This window comes from Cherax quadricarinatus, chromosome 80, assembly GCF_038502225.1.
Source record: "Cherax quadricarinatus isolate ZL_2023a chromosome 80, ASM3850222v1, whole genome shotgun sequence".
Taxonomy (NCBI): domain Eukaryota; kingdom Metazoa; phylum Arthropoda; class Malacostraca; order Decapoda; family Parastacidae; genus Cherax; species Cherax quadricarinatus.
Genome location: NC_091371.1, coordinates 21543104 through 21560039, shown reverse-complemented (window position 1 = coordinate 21560039; position 16936 = coordinate 21543104). Strand labels below are relative to the sequence as shown.

Below are 16936 nucleotides of genomic sequence, written 5' to 3'. Positions count from 1 at the left end.
CAGAGGGCAGAAGAGGGGTTGTTGAGGTGGTTTGGTCATTTAGAGAGAATGGATCAAAGTAGAATGACATCGAAAGCATATAAATCTATAGGGGAAGGAAAGAGGGGTAGGGGTCGTCCTCGAAAGGGTTGGAAAGAGGGGGTAAAGGAGGTTTTGTGGGCGAGGGGCTTGGACTTCCAGCAAGCGTGCATGAGCGTGTTAGATAGGAGTGAATGGAGATGAATGATACTTGGGACCTGACGATCTGTTGCAGTGTGAGCAGGGTAATATTTAGTGAAGGGATTCAGGGAAACCGGTTATTTTCATATAGTCGGACTTGAGTCCTGGAAATGGGAAGTACAATGCCTGCACTTTAAAGGGGTTTGGGATATTGGCAGTTTGGAGGGATATGTTGTGTATCTTTATACGTATATGCTTCTAAACTGTTGTATTCTGAGCACCTCTGCAAAAGCAGTGATAATGTGTGAGTGTGTTGAATGATGATGAAAGTATTTTCTTTTTGGGGATTTTCTTTCTTTTTTGGGTCACCCTTCCTCGGTGGGAGATGGCAGACTTGTTGAAAAAAAAAAAAAAATATATATATATATATATACACACATACATACATACATCCTCCATGGGGAAGTGGAACAGAATTCTTCCTCCGTAAGCCATTCGTGTTGTAAGAGGCGACTAAAATGCCGGGAGCAAGGGGTAGTAACCTCTTCTCCTGTATATATTACTAAATGTAAAAGGAGAAACTTTCGTTTTTCCTTTTGGGCCACCCTGCCTCGGTGGGATACGGCCAGTGTGTTGAAAGAAGAAAGAATACATATTATCAAAATCAGGTGAAAATATGCAGTATATGCTTAGAATATTACTAGAAACAAAAATACACCATGCAGAAATAATATTAGCAATGACTTAGAATATTACAATGAAGGTGGTAATAATCTATATACTGTACTTACAGTATACTGCATATTTTTTATTTCTTTTTCCCAAACCTAACATTCCCTAGATTAGATACTGTTTTACAGATTAAGTTAATTATTTCTCCTTTAAAAATACAACACTTACTTTAGGCAATGATATATGGTTCAAGGGATCAAGGAAAGGCAAAGTTCTTAAATTCTGAAAGTGAAGCTTGGAAGACCTATTCATTAAATATACATTTGCAGACTTGTGCAGATAGATCACACATTTAAGTTGAAGTGGTATTGGGTAAGGTGCTGATGAAGGACACTGAACCAAACAAAGTGCAGTTACTCTCCCCTTTATTGGATTAAACCCAATTACTGCCCACCTATTCCATTTCCCAAGCACCATACAACCCTTGCAGGTTGAGCACTTCCCCATGGATATACTGCAATAACAATCTACTAACCTGCAGTGTGAGTTCAGTGCCAGGGAAAGGAGAGTCCCCTAATCCATTGCAGGTAGAGACAGAAGCAGAGGCTGTGCAGGATGGCGATTGGTTCTGAATTATCATGAGTGTTGTGCGTGATGGTAACAAACTTGGATATTGTGGCTCTGGCAAGGTGCGCAATGTCATCAGGTGCAGTGTACATGGCAGTGGGCGAGTTATGAGATGTGCTGCCGAATTCAGTTGGTCGGCGTCTAGACCTTCGTTGATGAGTTGAGTAGTTGGGTAATTAAGATCATTAGCAAGGTGGTGAGCTGCGAGAGAGAGACGAGCCACTGGTTCTGGGCCCTGCGTATCTTCAACTAACAGCCAATACCGACCCACAGTCCGTTTCTGATCTGTTACTCCCTCCCCCATACCACGGGCATCGTCGTAGAATGTCCTCCTTTCCACCATTACTTCAAGCCAGCCCTGTTGCCAAGCAGCAGCTCCAGCAGCATGATCTGTCAGCAGTGTGAGTCGTCTTCCCGGTCCATTATCCTCAATCATTGCTGCTGAAGTAATAGGGAAATAGTTGCCTTGGATACCAATGCGCTGAACACGAACACGCTTCTGCATGTTGAGGCCACTCTGATCAGTATATAGAGTAGGTTCTGCACCATTATCAATGTCCGTCATAATACGCATGAACATTTCTGTTTCACGGAAATGTGGTGGAAACCCAGGGGTCTCTGTACTATTATAACGGGCACCTAAGTTAAACACATTTTCCATATAAATGGCAGATGCAAGAGGCTGGTGGACCACGTGAAGGATGCGAGTGGTATGCATTAACACTGACCCAAACATCACACTAAGTTCTGATGCCACTGGACCAGAATGAATGAAAAGGCGTGGCTTAGCACCTGCTAATACATCCTCCTCAGGCTCTCGAGAATTAGGGTCTGGCTTAAATAAGTAAGCCCCTGATTTAAACTGAGCAGAGGGGTATGCAGCATAACGGACCGCAGTCTGTGTGACTCGACCGGTGACCTTGTCCGTTATGGAACGAAGCATTCCTGTAGTGCCGTCAAACAGCAATTTGAGATGATCACTCTCAAGTTGAATGTCACCCGGAAGGACATCACGTGTTTCAAATGGTGGGGAATAATTCTGATCGGGTGCAGGAGCATAATTATTAGAGTATACTGATGCACGCAAATCTGTCGTAGATCGAGAAGTGTGGTGAATACTATATGTAATCACACTTAATGCTGGCAGATCTGCAACAAAGAGCAACTCAAACTGTGAAGAGAGGATGGCCATACCGTTTCCGGTATCATTCCACACTGGATTTATTTGAATTGGCACTTCATGACCATGCTCTTCAGTAACTCTTATATCAAGGGAAGAGACCAAAACTTTAACTACTTCATAACGGCGTTGCCCCAGGGAATTGAACATCACTATAAGGCGAGGCTGATCACGTGGTATAGCTAACGGCAACTTGCGAGGTAACCGCTCGTATGTTGAACGTTCAAAGTCTGGATGAAGGTGATGAAGAGGTGCAGCTCGATGGTCAAGAGCAGCCATAGCTGCTCGTGTCAAAAGCAGTGCTTCAGCTGCTTCCCCGGCCAATGCCAAGGTGTCGTGCAACCCTTCGTGAAGTTTAATAGCATAATCGTGCATCACATAAGCTTTAGATGTCCCCGTTATGGCATCGTGGTGTTGAAAGAGAGCTAAATTTCGTCTAGCACGCACTAATTTTTCGTAATCTTTTTCCAAAAGTTGCACCACTCTAGCTTGGCCTTCCTGCACAGCCCAAGCATATGCCCAGGTGTACAGGATCTCTGCGGAACGTAAGGAAGCTTCTAATTGTCGGTCTAACACTTTCCAATAAGGTCTAGTAGTAAAATAGCCACTCCAATAGGCAGGCCGACCTTCACTAAAGATATCACTATACACAAAGAAGTCCCCTTGAAGGCTCGGATAATCACGCATACGATTTTGTACTTCGGCAAAGTAATCTTTAAGTGTTCCAAACTGTATAGTAGCATGATATTTAGGGTCACTGTTGATGTGAGTTAAAAGACGATGATAGCTAGAATACTGTTGGTCCCATTCTGATGCATGATCATAGCGAAAGTCATCTCCTATAGGGACAAGGACAACATTATGGGGATAGAGAGAACCTGTGCGACCATACTGCTCCAAAAGCAGTTCGGCTTTTTTCTTTACGTTGTGATCATCTATAGGCACAGACTTTATGGTGTATTCTGTATACTCCCCAGGGACCTGCAAAGAATTAATGCATATTAGCAGGCATGGTAGCAATCAACAATCACTCGTAAATTGAATTACCAGTTTACCTGGAGAGAGTAAATAGAAAATCTTGGCAACAAGTAGAAATAGAAAAATTAATATTAACAAATCAGTGGAATGGTTTATTTACAATTATGTCTTGAGTTTGAAAAACTCTAAAACTGAATAAATAATAAAAATTAGACACTCCGAGTTTACCTCTGCTCCTATACGTACTCATTAACAGGGAATCACAATTTTTTTTTTCTTTAACATGCTGACCATTTTCTGTCAAGCCAGGGTGACCCAAAAGAAAGAACAACCCGAAAATAAAGAACAAACTTTCATTATCAGTCAACACTTTCACCATCACTCATACATAATCACTGTCTTTGCAGAGGCACCCAGATACAACAGTTTAGATAGTCACTCCAAACTGCCAATATCCCAAACCTCTCCTTTAAAGTGCAGGCATTGTACTTCCCATTTCCAGGACTGGAAGTCTGGCTAACTGGTTTCCCTGAATCCCTTCACAAAATATTACCCTACTCACACTCCAACAGTTTGTCAGGTCCCAAAAACCATTCGTCCCCATTCACTCATATCTAACATGCTCATGCACGCTTGCTGGAAACCCAAGCCCCTCACCCATAAAACCTCCTCACCCCTCCCTCCAACCTCTTCAAGGACAACCCCTACCCCGCTGTCCTTTCACTATAGATTTATACATTCTCCAAGTCATTCTACTTTGTTCCATTCTCTCTAAATGATCAAACCACCTCAACAACCCCTCTTCAGCCCTCTGACCGATACTTTTAGTAACTCTACACAATCCTCCTAATTTCCACACTATACACACTGCATAATATTTACACCACACTGCCCTTAGACAGGACATCTCCACTGCCTTCAGCCGCCTCCTCACTGAAGCATTTACAACCCAAGCTGCACACCCATATAAGAGTGTTGGTACCACTACACTTCTGTACATTCCCTTCTTTGCCTCCATGGATAACGTTTTTTGTCTCCACAGATACCTCAATGCACCACTCACCTTTTTTCCTTCATCAATTCTATGGTTAACCTCATCCTTCATAAACAAGTCAACTCCTAAATATCTGAAAGCATTCACTTCTTCCATACTCCTTCTCTGGAATGTGATATCCAATTTTTCTTTATCTAAATCATTTGATACCCTCATCACCTTACTCTTATCTATACATGTATTTACTTTCAACTTTCTACCTTTACACACCCTCCCAAACTCATCCACTAACCTTTGTAACTTTTCTTTAGAATCTCCCATTTTGCATTTTGATTCCCCATAATTTAATCCCACCCCATTCCCCAACACCCAAGCATTTACTTCTTTTACAACCCCATCCATAAATATATTAAACAACCATGATGGAATTACACATCCCTGTGTAAGACCTACTTTTACTGGGAAATAATCTCCCTCTTTCCTACACACCCTAACCTGAGCCTCACTATCTTCATAAAAACTCTTTACAGCATTTAGTAACTTACTATCTATTCCATATACTTGCAACATCTGCCACACTGCTCCCCTATCCACTATCATATGCCTTTTCTAAATCCATAAATGCAATGAAAACTTCCCTACCTTTATCTAAATACTGTTCACATATATGCTTCAATGTAAACACTTGATCTACACGTCTCCTACCCACTCCGAAGCCTCCTTGCTCATCTCCAATCCTGCTCTCTATCTCGCCTCTAATTCTTTCAATAATAACCCTATCGTCCATATCATACACTATCTGGTATACTCAGTTAACTTATTCCCCTATAATTATTACAATCTCTTTTGTCCCCCCTTCCCTTTATATATTGGAACTATACATGCTCTCTGCCAATCCCAAGGTACCTTCCCCTCTCTCGTACATTTATTACACAAAAATACCAACCACTCCAACAATATATCCCCCCTTGCTTTTAACATTTGTCTTGATCCCGTCAGTTCCAGCTGCTTTACCCCCTTTCATTCTATGTAATGCCTCATGCACCTCCCCCACACTCACAGCCTCCTCTTCCTCACTCCTAAAAGATGTTATTACCGCCTCCCTTTTTTCATCGACATTTAAAAGTTCCTCAAAACATTCCCGCTATCTACTCGATACCTCCAGCTCCCCATCTACTAACTCCTCTACTCTCTTTTAAGCTGACAAATCCATTCATTCCCTTGGCTTTCTTAACTTATTTATCTCACTCCAAAATTTTTTCTTACTCTCAGCAAAATTTCTTGACAGTGCTTCTCCCACTCTATCATTTGCTCTCCTTTTGCACTCTCTTGCTACTCTCTATTACTCTCCATACTTTGCCCATCTTATATCACTTCTGCTTCATAAAAACTCTCATAAGCTACCTTTTTTTTCATTTATCACACCTTTTACTTCATCATTCCACCAATCACTCCTCTTTCTTTGTGCACCCTTCCTCAAATAGCCAGAAACTTCTGCCTCACATTTTTAAAACTATCCCACCCCTCTTCAATCCCCCCCCCCCATTACCCATACTTGCATACAATACTGACAAGATGATGAATTAGATTCATTCTTCACACTACTCCATGATACAAGCCTTCCAACAGCAGAAGAAAATATAGTTTTCTCAAGTGTAATATGGTCTATTGTACTATTGTGTAATTATTACTGCTGTTATCCTGGCTGGGTTTTACAAAGAGCATCAAACACTGCATGCTGTGTGCAAGTTTGGATAAAAAATAAGAAGTGAAATTGGGTTATGATTCAATCGCCTATTTACAAGCAGGCACCATGGGAAATACCTGTCCAATGTATCATACCACATACCCTCAAAGTTTAAATTTAATATTTTATTAACACATCGACTGATTCCCACCAAGGCAGGGTTGTCCGAAAAAGAAAATCTTTCATCGCCATTCACTCCATCACTGTCTTGCCAGAGGAGTGCTTTACACTACAGTTATAAAACTGCAACAGTAACACCCCTCCTTCAAAGTGCAGACTCTGTACTTCCCATCTCAAGGACTCATGTTCAGTCTGCCAGTTTCCCTGAATCCCTTCATAAATGTTACTTTGCTCTCACTCCAACAGCATGTCAAATATTAAAAAAAATTTGTCTCCATTTACTTCTACCAAATAGGCTCATGCATGTTTGCTGGAAGACCAAGCCTCTCACACAAAACCTCCTTTATACCCTCCCTCTAACCTTTTCTCGGCCAACCCCTACCCTGCCTTCCCTCCACTACAGATTTATAAACTCTCAAAGTCATTCTGTTTCATTCCATTCTCTCTACATGTTTGAACCACCTCAGCAACCCCTCCTCAGCACTCTGGATAACAGTTTTAGTAATCCCGCACCTCCTCCTAATTTCCAAACTACGAATTCTCTGCATTATATGCACACCACACACAGCCCTCAGACATGACATCTCCACTGCCTCCAGCCTTCTCCTCATTGCAACATTCACCACCCATGCTTCACACCTGTATAAGTGTGTTGGTGTAACTATACTCCCATACATTCCCCTTTTTGCTTCCACGGACAAAGTTCTTTGTCTCCACAGACTCCTAAGTATACCACTCACCCTTTTCCCCTCATCAATTCTATGATTTCCCTCATCCTTCATAGACCCATCTGCGGACACGTCCACTCCCAAATATCTGAATACATACATTCACTTCCTCCATACTCTCTCCCTCCAATCTGATATCTAATCTTTCATCACCTAATATTTTTATCCTCATCACCTTACTCATTCCTATATTCACCTTTAATTTTCTTCTTTTACATACCCTACCAAATTCATTTACCAAACTCTGCAACTTCTCTTCAGAATCTCCCAAAAGCAGTGTCATCAGCAAAGAGCAACTGTGACAACTCCCACTTTGTGTTAGATTCTTTAGCAAAATTTAAAATGGTAATGTAATTTTTTACTTAATCTGATCCAGGATACAGCCTCCCTACCAAATGCAGGCCTACCTTTCTTGGGCAATGACAATTGTTTCAAGGAGGGCAAGGGGACAAACAAACTCAAAGTTTGACATTAATACAGATCAGGCCTGTGTTAAATCACACACAGGACTGATCCAGGGGGGTAGAACTGCCCTGTCCCCACCCCTAGCTCATGCCCAGGCTACCAAGTATAGTAGAACACATTCTAATACAGCTTACATCTATTTACTGTTCCTACATATCTTTAAAAATGAACCCAAACGTCTTTACACATAGTAAAAAAAAAAACAAATAGCATCAGCAGTTTATATCTTCCTTCACATTAACATCTCCGATATAATACTTCTGACGTGTACTGCCCGAAATGTACATACGTATGTGCTTGTGACTTTTTGTGCTTAACAATATTTTATTAAATGTAAACTAATAATACTGTACAAAGAAATAAAATGTTTGTTCAGTTATGATCCACACTAATTCATTGTCAATTTCTATAATGATCTGCTGGATCACCAACAGCCTGACTGGGCAATGATCAATCTGCTATTAACGGACAGAGAATCGAGTCTCCAATAATCCTTACACTGAATAACCCACACAGGTTTAGCATTTTATAAAATATAATAAAAGCATTCTCTTTCTTTCACAAACCTATACAGCAAAAATGGTCACTGCTTCTATAGAGGCAGACCATAACAGACCTGAGGAGTGACTTCTAGGAGCTGTGGAGTTAGAGGACATACTGGGAAAATAAGAGATTGTGATGGAAATATTCAGTAAAAGTACCTTCAAGGGACTTCCTTAGTTAAAGGACTTTTGATACAAGTAATTGAAGCTACTACTGCTGTCCTCTGATTAAACCTAATTACTTTCCATTCTCAAGGTGCTGTATGGCCACTCAAGGTTTAACACTTCCCATAATATAATAATTGATATGAAACTACTTTTTTGAGAATGTAGACAAAACTTTACCTGAAAATCAGTTAAAGGAATGCAATGAAAGATTTATTTTTGTTTTTTTTCAACAAGTCGGCAGTCTCCCACCAAGGCAGGGTGACCCAAAAAAGAAAGAAAATCCCCAAAAAGAAAATACTTTCATCATCATTCAACACTTTCACCACACTCGCACATTATCACTGTTTTTGCAGAGGTGCTCAGAATACAACAGTTTAGAAGCATACACATATAAAGATACACAACATATCCCTCCAAACTGCCAATATCCCAAACCCCTCCTTTAAAGTGCAGGCATTGTACTTCCCATTTCCAGGACTCAAGTCCGACTATATGAAAATAACCGGCAATGAAAGGTATGTGGAACAATTTATATATCTCGAATGATGAGACATTAAATGTGAATGTACACAGAGAATAAAGGACTACTTAATACCTATGACTTACTTTTAGAAGTTTCAAATGCTCTAAAATGTCAAACTCTTGCATTCTGGCCAGTGGTCAGATTTTCTTGTAGACTGGTCTAATCAGATATTGCTGCCCATGACCTGAAAGCCTAAATAATGGCTATAACCTGGTTGACATGGCATTTTCTAAATAAATTACCTGGAGTTTACCTGGAGATGGTTTGGGGATGCAACATCCACATGGTTTGGTCCCAGACCAATCTTTATAGTGGATGGTTTGATCAACTGAGTTTTTCATGGTACAGTACAGTGGAACCCCAGTTTTTGTCTTTAATCTGTTCCAGAAGGTCAGCCAAAAACCGATTTGTATGAAAACTGAAGTTATATTTCCCATAAGAAATAATGTAAATCCAATTAATCTGTTCCAGACACCCAAAAATATTAAAAAAAAAAAAACATTTTATAGAAATTAAGTATAGTTTTACATACAGAAAACAATGAGAAATAAATAACTAATGAAATGGATAAATGAACATTTAACATCACTTTTACCTTTATTGAAGACACTAGTTGGCATATGGAACATGGCAAGGAGGGGAGAGGGAGGAGAGGTTATTGTTTGGAAGGGGAATCCCCCTCCACAAGGACTTCAGGTATCAAAACCCTATCCAGGGTTACTTCCCTTCTTTGTCTTTTACTGGCACTAGGACCAGCTTGAGAGCCACTGGACCCCTGTTGCACAAAAAATCTGTCCAGAGAGGCCTGTTTCTGGCATCTCTAAGATTTGCCTAAAATGGGACACGGCATTGTCATTGAACATGTTACTGACACGGCTTGCAACAGCTTTGTTAGGGTGATATTTCTCCACAAAACTTTGCACCTCACTCCACTTTGCACAAATGTCCTTAATTGATGAAGAAGGCACATTCTTCCCTCTCTCTTCCTCTTCCTCTGAAGCAATTTCCTCAGATAAGGTCTGTTGCTGTTCCAGATGAAGGTCTTGCAGTTCTTCAGTGGTTAGCTCTTCCCTATGGTCATCCACCAACTCTTCCACGTCCTGGGGCCTCACCTCCAACCCCATGGACTTCCCCAGACACAATAGATTCCACAACTGGCATAGGGCCATCAGGGTCAGCCTCAAACCCTTCAAAATCCTTCTGGAGGACACATCCTTGCCACAATTTTCTCAAGGAAAAGTTAATCATCCTAGAAGTCACTCCCTGCCAAGCCATATATATAAGGCTTATGCAATTGAGGATACTGAAGTGATTCCTCCAGAATTCTTCTTAGGGTCAATTCAGTGTCTGAGGTCACTTCAAAGCACCTTTGAAACATTGCTTTGGTGTAGAGTTTTTTGAAGTTTGAAATGACCTGTTGGTCCATGGGCTGGATGAGAGGAGTGGTATTAAGGGGCATGAACTTCACTGTGATGAAACTAAACTCCCCAACAATTGGTCTTCCAAGTCTGAAGGATGAACAGGAGCAGTGCCCATTACAAGGAGGCACTTGAGTGGCAATTTATTTTCCAGGATGTATTTCTTCACACTCGGACCAAGCACTTCACTGACCCACTCAATGAAAATTTGCCTCGTGACCCATGCCTTATTGTTAGCCTTCCACATCACACACAATTTACTCTTGATGACATTTTTCTTGAACACTGGGATTTTCAGAGTGATACACCAGTAAAGGCTTCACTTTGAAATCCCCACTAGCATTACCATAGAACAAGAGTTAGCCTATCCTTCATAGGCTTGTGTCCTGGCAGTACCTTGTCCTCCTGTGTGATGTAGGTCCTCTTTGGCATTTTCTTCCAAACGAGACCTGTTTCGTCACAACTGAAGACTTGTTGGGGGAGGAATCCTTCAGCCTCTATGTACTCCTTGAATTCATCAACGAATTCTTCGGTCCCACGTTCGTCCAAACTTGCAACCCAGCCATGCCTTACTACACTGTGTATGCCACTCTGCTTCTTGAATCTGTCGAACCAGCCTTTGCTGACCTGAAATTCGCTAACAGCAGCACTCGTTCCAGGCATTTTCTTTACAAGATCTGCATGCAAATGCCTTGCCTTTTTGCAAATTATCGCCTCCACAACACTATCTCCTGCTAACTGTTTTTGGTTGATACACACCAACAACAACTTCTCAACATCTTTGATTGCTTGTGATCTCTGTTTCATTAGCACATTTACCCCTTATGCAACATCATCTTCCTTGATTTCTTTTTTCTTCACCAGGATGGAACTGATTGTTGATTTGGACTACCCATACATCCTGGCGAGCTTGGCCACACTTATGCCACTTTCGTATTTTTCTAAGAGTTCTTTCTTGAATTCTATCGTTTTTGTCATCTTTACCAAAGGGCTGGCACTCGGAACTTTCTTTGGCCCTATGGTGGCTTATTTAGCAGTCGCAACCACAAAAAAACAATGTATTATTACGAAATGTTTTGGATGAATGAGCAGAGAAACTCACTGAATGAGTAACGAAGGCAGACTGAATCACAAATGTATAAGCAGCCCCATCCCACAGGCAGGCAGATGCATCTGGTGCGGACAATTTCCAAGCGGATGTACGAAAACAGAAAATTTCACCGAGAAGTGGTCGAAAACTGAATTGTACGATGACCGGACGAAAACCGGGGTTCCACTGTACTGACTTTTTTTTTTTTATTAGACTAGGTTTCTGATGCTAGTCACATACAGTCCAGCATTTACAATAGCCTGGCTGGTCAAGAAATGACATGAACTTCAGTTCTCTTCAAGAGAGCTAGAGGTCTGTTAGTAATCCCAATTATGTACCAAGGGAGGTTGTTGAAAAATACTGGTTCCTTTATGCTTATTGACTTAATTTTTAGTGTACTCATTTAGGTATTTCGTAGGTCAATCGCTAGCACACTCAGCTCTCACACCGAGGTCCAGGGGTTATTTCATGGTATGGGTGGAAATATCAGGATACATTTCCTTAAGACACCTGCTGAGCATGTTCACCTACCAGTAAAATAGGTACCTGGCTGTTAGATGACCAGTGGGGGTCACATCCTAGGGACAAAACTGACCTAATTTGCCTGAAATGCTCTGCATAACAAGGGGCTCTCTATATGGCAGTATGTCACTGATGTCAGCTAGGCCTGTATACCTTGTGAGGAGGTGAAAGTATTCAGATATTTGGGAGTGGACGTGTCAGCGGATGGGTCAATGAAAGAGGTGGTGAATCATAGAACTGATGAGGAAAAAAGGGTCTGTGGAGACAAAGAACTTTGTCCTTGGAGGCAAAGAGGGGAATGTATGAGAGTATAGTTTTACCAACGCTCTTATGTGGGTGTGAAGCATGGGTGATGAATGTTGCAGTGAGGAGAAGGCTAGAGGCAGTGGAGATGTCATGTCTGAGGGCAATGTGTGGTGTGAATATAATGCAGAGAATTTGTAGTTTGGTAGTTAGGAGGAGGTGTGGGATTGCCAAAACTGTTGTCCAGAGGGCTGAGGAAGGGTTGTTGAGGTGGTTCGGACATGTAGAGAGAATGGAGCGAAATGGAATGACTTCAAGAGTGTATCAGTCTGTAGTGGAAGGAAGGCGGGGTAGAGGTCGGCCTAGGAAAGGTTGGAGGGAGGGGGTAAAGGAGGTTTTGTGTGCGAGGGGCTTGGACTTCCAGCGGGCATGCGTGAGCGTGTTTGATAGGAGTGAATGGAGACAAATGGTTTTTAATACTTGACGTGCTGTTGGAGTGTGAGCAAAGTAACATTTATGAAGGGATTCAGGGAAACTGGCAGGCCAGACTTGAGTCCTGGAGATGGGAAGTACAGTGCCTGCACTCTGAAGGAGGGGTGTTAATGTTGCAGTTTAAAAACTGTAGTGTAAAGCACCCTTCTGGCAAGACAGTGATGGAGCAAATGATGGTGAAAGTTTTTCTTTTTCGGGCCACCCTGCCTTGGTGGGAATCGGCCAGTGTGCTAATAAAAAATAAATAAATATGTACTTGTAAAAATAAAGATTATTTATTACAAAGAAAATCTCCAAGACTGTAAGCATACTATCAAAGATAAGGTACTACATTCCGCAATCAGCTCTCCTGGCACTGTACCATTCACTTATATACCCTTATCTTACATATGGCATTTGTGCATGGGGATCAACAACATCCAATCACCTAATAACCCAGCAAAAGGCAGCAGTAAGAATGATAACAAATTCCCACTCCTGCCAGCATACTCCACCAATTTTCAAAAGTCTGAATCTGCTCACCATTAAGAACATCCATACTTATCCATGTGCCTACTACATACACAGAACAATACACACAAATGTAAACCCTCCACTCAAACTTCTCCTCACCAACCTAACCAGGACACATGACCACAACACAAGACACAGATCTCTTTTTGATATAACTCGTGTCCATATCACACTGTAAAAACTCTATGCACATAAAGGGCCCCAAAATATGGAATTCATTACCAGAAGATATTAAAGTAACCCAGTCTGAAAATCAATTTAAGACTCTTCTCAAAAGCCATTTAATCACCCTAGACTAAACGCTAAATACTCAGTACACATATACTCACTTATGTACTCCCACATCGTAACTTCAACAATCACTTTGAACCTTTTATCCATTGTTGACAGGAATATAATTGAATCAGTTTTCACAAAAAGCATTTTTGAATATATGAATATATCTTTTGTCTTACACAAATTTTGATTCATTTATAATTAATAATCTACTGTACAACTATAAAATAATTACTATCCTACTGTACAGTGATATAATCCTTAGTGTTAAGTAGTCTATAAGCCAATAATGTTAAGTTGGCCCATAATGCCTAGGCATAATAGAGGCTCTCTCTGCATTGCAACCTACTATTGTAAATACAAAATCTCAATGTACTGTTTGCAAAGACAAATAAAGAAAAATAAATTATTATTACTCTGCTTTTCATTGTGGGCAACCTTGCACTGTCTGCCAGGCCTTTTGCTTTCAAAGAAAAATTTGGGACTAATCCCTCTAAGAATTCTCCAGTGGTAAATTATAATGCATCTTTCTTGCCTACATTCCAGCATCACACATCAAGGACTTTCAGCATTTCCAATAATTTAAATGCTTGACTGAATTTATGAAAGCAGTGAATGTTCTCTGGCCCTTCACCAGAACTGCAATCTTATCTGACTTATTCATTTATTTATTTTATGTCTTAGCAAACAGTACATTGAGATTTTATATTTACAATAGTGGGTTGCAATGCAAAGAGAGCCTCTATTATGCCTAGGCATTATGGGCCAACTTAACATTATTGGCTTACAGATTACTTAACACTAAGGATTTTATCATAGTTGTACAGTAGGACAGTAGGTGAGGGTTTGTAGAGGGTATGTTGGCATACAACAATGTTCCAGCCTAGAGAGAACAAGTGACTTTCAGAGTGTTAGTTCCCTCATCCCTCCAGTTTTCTCTAGAAAACTTCTATCCATGTTCTAGGGTAGAAGTTATGGAGAGACCTTCAAAGAACAACCCTTGAGGTTGGCAAGAGGCCGTTGATCCAGGGAACTGAACCCGAGTTTCCTCTCCTTGGACTGAAACTGATTAACACCTCCCTCCCTCCCACCAGGCACTGTGTCACACTTGTGCTATCCACTGCCCCGCTGCACTCCATGACCTAATAATCACCCCTCTCCCTACACAATACTCCTGCATCCTTCCCTGCTCAGCGGCACTGTATGACCCTTGTAGGTTCAGCGCTTTTGATTATAATAATAATAATAATCACACTTGTAGAATTAGCTCTTCCTCATGAATGCAATAATAATAGTAATACATGTTATGGACCATGAATGTTGACAATGTTCTCTAATGGTTCTTATGGCACTCTTGCTTTTTCTATGGGTATATAGTACATCATTTATTAATGCTCCCTGAAACACGCAATGAACCCAATTTTTATATAAAACTGATTATGCAGACTTAATTCTGTATGCCTCACTGATTTTAAATTCTTGTGATCTATAGGAAGGAAATCTATGCAAATTTGGGGGATCAACCATTGCAGCCTGACCTGAGGCAATCTTCCTATATATCTCTCCCTTCTCTGTTCCAGGGAGTACATTCAAAGTGGTTCATAGTAGTATAGTGTTATTGATTTGATGCTGGCAAACAATCTTGGTACATTTTCCACAAATGATATCTCTCTTGCCTAGAAAACAGCTGTGATTACAAAACAATATTGTATTCAAGACATGAAAGAACAACTGACTGGAAAAGTAACACCAACACCTAAGAAAGCAAAGCAGTGTGGCTGATTTTCACTGGAGTAATCACCTCCTCCCCAGGATGCAACCCACAATGGTTGACTAACTCCTAGGTAGCTATTTACTTCTAAGTGAATAGGGGCAGCAGGACTTAGGAGACATGCCCACGACAGAACCAGGGTCCTTTTCATTATGAGCCAAACATTACTGTACCACTGAGAAAACTTATTGCAGTATTCTATCATGCTGCAACTTATACTGGCAACAAACATGGTGTCTGATGTGACAACAACAACGGCTACTCCTACATCTTTACAGTTCCCTGCCCCTACAACAGCTCCTATTATGGCCTAACTGCTTATACTGCTGCACTGACCCACATGGAACAAGTAAAGACCAACATAAAGCTGCTAAAGATGTAAAAAGCTGACCAAACACCAGCCTGCTGCCAGACGACATCCCAGCCAAGCAACAGTTATCACTACAATAACTCCATAACTCCACTAGTGTTCTCAGGGGATACAAGAATAGAGAAAGCAACACCAAGACAGACACGAAACCTCTTAGAAAACTGTTACCCATAATGTCTCCCCTGAAGGACGCCAGTGAATCTTCCATCCCCCTCACCCCCGCTCAGACCAACACAACAACAATGGCGGACGACTCCAAAACCTTCTTCGGATTTTCTCAACACTCATCCCCATCCATGACTTGCACCCAAGCTGACTTGTCTACTACTACGGATAACACCCGAGACCTCTTCACCGCAAACAGCAACATAGATTACAACTTGTCAACACCCAAAGGTATAGCCCAGGAATTCAGTCCTCGACAACGACCAGACTCCATTGATAACATTCTACAGGAAAATAGTATGCTAAGACGACAAAACGAAACATGAAAAACTCATTATGGACCTGGAGTACTCACTACATACCCAAAACATGAGAATTAAAGCTTTTGAATATCATTTTACAACACAAGACTCAAAGATTAGTGAACTAGAAAATAAACTGACATCATTAATAAACTCGTCTGAACAACACGCAAACCTACATTCAACTATAGACACACTTGCTAAACAAATAAATTCCCTCACCACCAAGCTGTCAGAAGCTACACAAGACTGGAAGTTAAACATGGAATCCCAGTGGAATGCATGCTTCCAGTATCAAAGGGATATGATTGAACAACACAAGCTCCTAGACTCTGTCATTTTAACCAGTTCTACCTTACCACCAGATATAAACAATGAGAATTGCACCATCAAAGCACTCCAACTAATAAATGCTGAGATAAAAGTTAACATTAAAACCAGTGATATCAAGGAGGCCCGACTGCTAGGCAAGCCGGGTCAACAACAAAGTGTTAGGTCAAAATTCAATTCCATTGACGTAAAAAATTATCTAACAAGTTCCTCCATCAAGAAACGGAGTAATGTGTATACGAGTGCCTGACTAAAAAACGTCAGAACCTATTATACAGACTTCGAAAACTTAAGCATGACAATGCATCAATAAAACAGTGCTTTACTAGTGATGGCATTATCGTGGTAAAATGATCAGACATGGATCATAGGTTTGAAATAACAAATGATCAAGAACTAGCATGTTTCCTCTCATTCACTGGTTTGACTGAACCTTGTTAAGACATATCTCAACACATTATCAACCATGTTCAGTGCTGTATTTTAGTAGAATTTACCCTTATTCTAATCCATATTTTCACGACTGTTAGTGAATAACGGT

General features: G+C 40.9%; 1 protein-coding gene across 1 annotated transcript in view; it reads right to left on the bottom strand.

The window, feature by feature from the left end:
• Positions 1–1366: 1366 nt before the first annotated feature.
• Positions 1367–16936, bottom strand: part of alpha-Man-IIb (alpha-Mannosidase class II b) — a gene marked incomplete at its 3' end in the record, with an annotated part of 245329 nt that continues 229759 nt past the window's right edge. The window contains 1 exon segment of the mRNA XM_070102231.1: positions 1367–3619. Coding sequence (XP_069958332.1) covers positions 1367–3619 — 2253 coding nt within the window.